Source organism: Hetaerina americana, unplaced genomic scaffold (genome assembly GCF_022747635.1).
Source record: "Hetaerina americana unplaced genomic scaffold, ioHetAmer1.1.p SCAF_22, whole genome shotgun sequence".
NCBI lineage: Eukaryota > Metazoa > Arthropoda > Insecta > Odonata > Calopterygidae > Hetaerina > Hetaerina americana.
In genome coordinates, this window is record NW_027286786.1 from 5,682,981 (window position 1) to 5,690,195 (window position 7,215).

General features: G+C 43.8%; 1 protein-coding gene across 1 annotated transcript; it reads right to left on the reverse strand.

Annotated features, from left to right (window-relative positions):
• Positions 1–1,847: 1,847 nt before the first annotated feature.
• LOC139689337 (chitin-binding domain protein cbd-1-like) lies at positions 1,848–4,652 on the reverse strand. The gene has a single exon (XM_071586421.1). The coding sequence runs from the start codon at positions 4,650–4,652 to the stop codon at positions 1,848–1,850; it is 2,805 nt and encodes a 934-aa protein (XP_071442522.1).
• Between the last annotated feature and the right edge of the window lie 2,563 nt (positions 4,653–7,215).

The following is a 7,215-nucleotide window of genomic DNA, read 5'->3' on the forward strand; positions in this document are numbered from 1 at the left end:
TTTGCAGACACGCCGCATCAGTTTCCAACCGGAAAGTGTGTGGCGATATCATTGGCGAAAAATGATTGGCATATGGACCGCTGCCCTGCTAGATCTTCAGTCCACGGTATTTTCACTGCCTCGTGTTTCTGCATTTTGACGCATGTAGCCTGTGGCCGGGGGCGTCACTTTGCCCCGTAAATCACTTATCTACCAAATAGAGAAGCAATTAAGAGATAAGAAAATACTTTGATACGGAGCGTCGTGCTTCATGGATGCGAGAACTGGCATTTGAGGCAATGAGAGGATAAGTATAGATTTGGAGGCTTTGTAGAGTTCCGTGTGGCGGAGAATGGAGGAATAAGTCGGACAGAGAGGGAGACGAACGTTGAGAATTGCAGTGTTGTCGGGTGTGCAAAGAGAGGGAGTTCCTTTGGTAAATTCAAGGGAAACAGGTAAAGTGGATGAAGGGCATATTGGTTGTGGTTGTGATGTTAGAGGCTGCGATTGAATGGAGACTGCCGGCCTAGTGGGCGGGGTAAGGAGAAGGCTTGTTGATAGGCATAAACAACGAAGTAGGAAATACCACGACACGTCGAAGTGAATAGTGTAAGTCACCGCCTAAAACCTACCTTTAAAATACTTAGAATACCATGCAACAATTTTAAAGTGTAAAAATCAATAGCCTTGACAGGGAGTTGAACCCAAATACCTAGTTGTTCTGCCGAGTGCTTCTGCCAGTTAAGCTCCCGAGGTACTCCGCACAGCACTGGCGTTTTCTTGAATACCCTTGATTGATTAATCCCTTATCTTTAATACCCGGGGCCTACCTGGCAGGTTTCATACTACTGGAAGAAAATTACGCATTGCCGCGATTAAGGTTACCGAAATTCGTACGGCCTTCCTCCTTCCGTAGAAGAAATCAAGCTCCAGTTAACGCAAATAAGCAGAATCAGTCGATTCCTTATTAATTTCAGCCGTATTAGGACTCATACGTAAAACCTTGTTATTGGTAAGATCATTTAAAAAAGTAAATATTTAACTATTCTTACAGAACCTTTATATTTATATAAAGGGAAGGAAATAATAGCATCTTTAATTAAAGGCAAATAGTATTTTACGAACCTAATTATTCATTAGGGTCACCTTCAGAAAACGGCTTACAATGCATGATACAGCGTATTATTCCAGTTGTAAATTAAATACATTTTTAAATGATTCATAGCCACAAATTACTCAAAAATATATGACTCTTTAAAAAATATAAATTAGGGAAAACCTTCATTAAAAGAATTATTTCAAAAGAAACCTTAACCATATAGTTATCATGAAACGATTCTTTAATGGTTACACCAGAGATTGAGCAGTACATTAGGGGAAAAGGCAGATTAAACGGCAGAAAAAATACAATATGATTTTCCTTTAAAACTGAATTACACGCACAACAAAGAATGCGATGTAAGTTATTTGCTAAATATAGGTTTGAACAACGGTTTGGGATTATTATATAATGTACATAGCTAAAACACCACTCCAATACATATTCTTTTTAATAAATAAAAAGGAAACCATTCTTAGAGGAAATATTACACCCATGACTACCCTACGGCATTAGGAGATGCAAGAGAACGGTCGGAAATACTCAAGTACATCTTAGAGATCAGACTAAAACGACAGAGATTTGAATGGACTAGACTGAAGTCAAAATTAAAACTATAGATATAATCGCGTAAGGAGAGTAAATGCGAAGGTATTTCTCTTTCGCAGCACGGAAATAATATGAGCGTGGATTAACATCCTTCCGAGTTGGGCTCAAATTAATGGAAAAAAGTGGTACGACGGGAAAGTAGGGATACATGAACAAGACGCTAAGAGGCAATGATGGGCATCTCGGAACAACCGGCTCGGCTGGTATAATCACAGACTCTGAGGTCCGGGTTGAATTCGAGGCCATCGGGACAGGGCATAGTGTGGATTCTGCCCCAGTCACAGACGCAGTAGGAGCTGCAATCCTCTGGGTTGGGCAGAAGGGTCGCTACTTTGCCTTCGACCACCGGGCAATACTTGACCATGATTTCACATCCTCCGGTTCCAGGTTGAGATGGATTAGACTGTCCGGCCGTAGTCATCGGTGGAGAAGTCGGACGAACTGGAGGTGGTTGAGTGGAATTATTGGGTTTTTGGGAGCAACCAGCTCGGCTTGGCCAGTCACAGACTCTGAGGTCCGGGTTGAATTCGAGGCCATCGGGACAGGGCATAGTGTGGATTCTGCCCCAATCACAGACGCAGTAGGAGCTGCAATCCTCTGGGTTGGGCAGAAGGGTCGCTACTTTGCCTTCGACCGCCGGGCAATACTTGACCATGATTTCACATCCTCCGGTTCCAGGTTGAGATGGATTAGACATTCCGGCCGTAGTCATCGGTGGAGAAGTCGGACGAACTGGAGGTGGTTGAGTGGAATTATTGGGTTTTTGGGAGCAACCAGCTCGGCTAGGCCAGTCACAGACTCTGAGGTCCGGGTTGAATTCGAGGCCATCGGGACAGGGCATAGTGTGGATTCGGCCCCAGTCACAGACGCAGTAGGAGCTGCAATCCTCTGGGTTGGGCAGAAGGGTCGCTACTTTGCCTTCGACCACCGGGCAATACTTGACCATGATTTCACATCCTCCGGTTCCAGGTTGAGATGGATTAGACTGTCCGGCCGTAGTCATCGGTGGAGAAGTCGGACGAACTGGAGGTGGTTGAGTGGAATTATTGGGTTTTTGGGAGCAACCAGCTCGGCTTGGCCAGTCACAGACTCTGAGGTCCGGGTTGAATTCGAGGCCATCGGGACAGGGCATAGTGTGGATTCTGCCCCAATCACAGACGCAGTAGGAGCTGCAATCCTCTGGGTTGGGCAGAAGGGTCGCTACTTTGCCTTCGACCGCCGGGCAATACTTGACCATGATTTCACATCCTCCGGTTCCAGGTTGAGATGGATTAGACATTCCGGCCGTAGTCATCGGTGGAGAAGTCGGACGAACTGGAGGTGGTTGAGTGGAATTATTGGGTTTTTGGGAGCAACCAGCTCGGCTAGGCCAGTCACAGACTCTGAGGTCCGGGTTGAATTCGAGGCCATCGGGACAGGGCATAGTGTGGATTCGGCCCCAGTCACAGACGCAGTAGGAGCTGCAATCCTCTGGGTTGGGCAGAAGGGTCGCTACTTTGCCTTCGACCACCGGGCAATACTTGACCATGATTTCACATCCTCCGGTTCCAGGTTGAGATGGATTAGACTGTCCGGCCGTAGTCATCGGTGGAGAAGTCGGACGAACTGGAGGTGGTTGAGTGGAATTATTGGGTTTTTGGGAGCAACCAGCTCGGCTTGGCCAGTCACAGACTCTGAGGTCCGGGTTGAATTCGAGGCCATCGGGACAGGGCATAGTGTGGATTCTGCCCCAATCACAGACGCAGTAGGAGCTGCAATCCTCTGGGTTGGGCAGAAGGGTCGCTACTTTGCCTTCGACCGCCGGGCAATACTTGACCATGATTTCACATCCTCCGGTTCCAGGTTGAGATGGATTAGACATTCCGGCCGTAGTCATCGGTGGAGAAGTCGGACGAACTGGAGGTGGTTGAGTGGAATTATTGGGTTTTTGGGAGCAACCAGCTCGGCTAGGCCAGTCACAGACTCTGAGGTCCGGGTTGAATTCGAGGCCATCGGGACAGGGCATAGTGTGGATTCGGCCCCAGTCACAGACGCAGTAGGAGCTGCAATCCTCTGGGTTGGGCAGAAGGGTCGCTACTTTGCCTTCGACCACCGGGCAATACTTGACCATGATTTCACATCCTCCGGTTCCAGGTTGAGATGGATTGGACTGTCCGGCCGTTGTCATCGGTGGAGAAGTCGGACGAACTGGAGGTAGTTGAGTGGAATTATTGGGTTTTTGGGAGCAACCAGCTCGGCTAGGCCAGTCACAGACTCTGAGGTCTGGGTTGAATTCGAGGCCATCGGGACAGGGCATAGTGTGGATTCTGCCCCAGTCACAGACGCAGTAGGAGCTGCAATCCTCAGGGTTGGGCAGAAGGGTCGCTACTTTGCCTTCGACCGCCGGGCAATACTTGACCATGATTTCACATCCTCCGGTTCCAGGTTGAGATGGATTAGACTGTCCGGCCGTAGTCATCGGTGGGGAAGTCGGACGAACTGGAGGTGGTTGAGTGGAATTATTGGGTTTTTGGGAGCAACCAGCTCGGCTAGGCCAGTCACAGACTCTGAGGTCCGGGTTGAATTCGAGGCCATCGGGACAGGGCATAGTGTGGATTCTGCCCCAGTCACAGACGCAGTAGGAGCTGCAATCCTCTGGGTTGGGCAGAAGGGTCGCTACTTTGCCTTCGACCGCCGGGCAATACTTGACCATGATTTCACATCCTCCGGTTCCAGGTTGAGATGGATTGGACTGTCCGGCCGTTGTCATCGGTGGAGAAGTCGGACGAACTGGAGGTGGTTGAGTGGAATTATTGGGTTTTTGGGAGCAACCAGCTCGGCTAGGCCAGTCACAGACTCTGAGGTCTGGGTTGAATTCGAGGCCATCGGGACAGGGCATAGTGTGGATTCTCCCCCAGTCACAGACGCAGTAGGAGCTGCAATCCTCTGGGTTGGGCAGAAGGGTAGCATTTCCAATATTCTTCATGGGACAGTTAGTCCTTACTCTTTGACAGCCATTACTGGCTATTACCGTTGCTATTCCTAATAGCATGAATATTACCGCCTGATATCCTGAAAAATGATTTAATATTTATTATATATATTGAGCATTATTTTTATTCCAATGAAACAATATTGTTTACACTTTTAGTCCGGTATTCATTAGTTATTTGTCATTTTTTTAAACCCTGTTTGAATTTTGCAGTTTCAGAAGAATTTTATTGGTACCCTAATGGAAACACTAGTATTAATATAGTTAAAAAATAATTCATGATATGTCTTTTAAGAGTGTCAGTATAAATTCAAGAAATCAATGCGATTTGGCAAGCCTTCTGAACTCTTGGACCCTGAGAGAGAAATATAAGTTTGGTTTGTAATAATAACATTTGTGACTGTGTGATTCATAAATCAAATATTTATCGTATTTCTCTCGCTTCCAAAGGTTATTAGTCGAGTAATATTCCCAAAAAACAATGACTCTTCACTGCTTGTCTTCATAGTAGGCCACGAATTATATTTTTCCAATTATGTTGGATAACAAAAAAGCGTAATATCTCTTTTTTGTTACACCATTATTGCCAAAATATATTAATGTCCGTTTCGAGTTTTTCCAAAAGATAAGATCTAATAAAATGTTTTTTCTTACAGTGGGATGAATTGCATAAATGAGACAATATATCAGTAAACAAACAGAGTTGAGCTTTTTTAACTTTACTTTTATTTAATATTGTCTTAATATTTTGTATATGAGCTAAAAGTAGGTTTTCATGGAGATGGGGATGAAGGATTTTTGGGAATCGTCCACTACCTGTTGCCTATGTTTTTGAAAGTGGGACTGAAGAACTTTTATAACCTGGATTTACTTTGTCTGTAAACAGTTTCTGAAAAAAGAAAATGTCGCCGTAAGACTTTCAAAGTTATTCATTGAATCGTATTCGTGGGCATGAGGAGTTGAAAGCTTTATGTATCGTTACATTTCAGTGAAAATTCATCCGTGGGACTGAGCTACTAAAGAATTGCATATTGAATGCTAGAATTTCGGGTATCTTCATTTCACTTCATGCCATCCATGTACACCCTATTCTCTGACACGATTATTGAACACAATGACGTGAAAGCGAAGAAATCGTGGTGATTTAAGGATGGGCCCTAGAATTACGTGTATGGTGACATGAGGTGAATCTTATAAGAAAACCTCTCCGGGTGCCCTGTTTGGGGAAACCCATAGATGGCGGTTTTCACCGAACTGATGAGAAGATCTGTCACGACTTTCATTTCAACGGATTTCATCATTTTCAATAAAACAGGGATAATAATACTTGCGTTATTACGCCGAAAAATACTGCGAACGCTAGAAATTTGAATTATTAACGAGGTAAAACTCTGTCTAAGATTGACTACTCAATTTTTTTAATGTTTTGGCATTGTAGCCATTTCTTAGTGCTAAAAGAAGTAGCCTTATCCACCATTTGTAAGAGTATAATAGAAAATGCTTATTTTGTTGGGTACTCCACTTGTTAAGATAGGTTTTGAATGAACTCCAAGGCAAAAGACCATTCTCTCTTACTCGCAAAAAACCTCTCTTAATCTCTAGAAACCAAAATTCAAATTTAACAATAAAAGAAACCCCTCTACGTTCCCCTATTAGTCTTTCCTCCATTCATTTCGTACAATATCCCTTTCCTATTCCTTCCTCTTCCTGGGTTGCCTAATATTTTCTTCTCTGTACCTCAAAGTAATCCTCTAATGGGAAAATAATTCCACAGTCGATCACCCATGTGCATACGCGCGTAAGCACAAATTTCTCCGATCCCCAAACGCTCTTCTGGATCCTCCACCGCTGTAACCGCTTTTTCGCTTGTCCTTTTTCTCCCCGTAATGGGATATGCCCGGTAATGAGAGCTAGCTCGTGCATTTAAATATTTTTGGCCAAAAACCTTAGGATGTATTATCAAAATCTTTTGAGTCATTCTAACCAAATATAAAATACATACTTACAAAACCACTTTCCTTTCCATTTTGCAGTATTTAACCCCCTAAGGGCGCATCGTATTATGGCTAATTTTTTAATGGCGTCTCCATCTGCTATTTACGTTTCAGATAAGCTACTGGCTCTTACGAAAATTCAATTAACCGTTCATATTAAATGAGTTTGTAATTTTTCATAGACTTCATTTCACAGCACAACGCGTTTCACCGTTCCACCATTACAAATACATTTAATATGGACATCAAACAATTGCACGAAGTGAATCCTGAATGTATAAAGTGCGTCAATAAACCGCGTTTTGATTATTCACTGACTCTTAAATACGAAACTATGGATTATTAAATTTTCAGCGTAATGCGACTGGGAATGCGCAATTCGATTGCCTTTTGTTTTCAACATAATACCACCGAATCTCACTTTTATTCTTGGCGATTTCATAAATATTTGAGGGCAGTAAAAGATCAACAGATGGCATACGATCGAGAGCATCAAATATTTCTTGATAAACTTGTACGCCTGTGATCCACTTCAATGCTGCTAAAATTGTTGAAGATGAAAT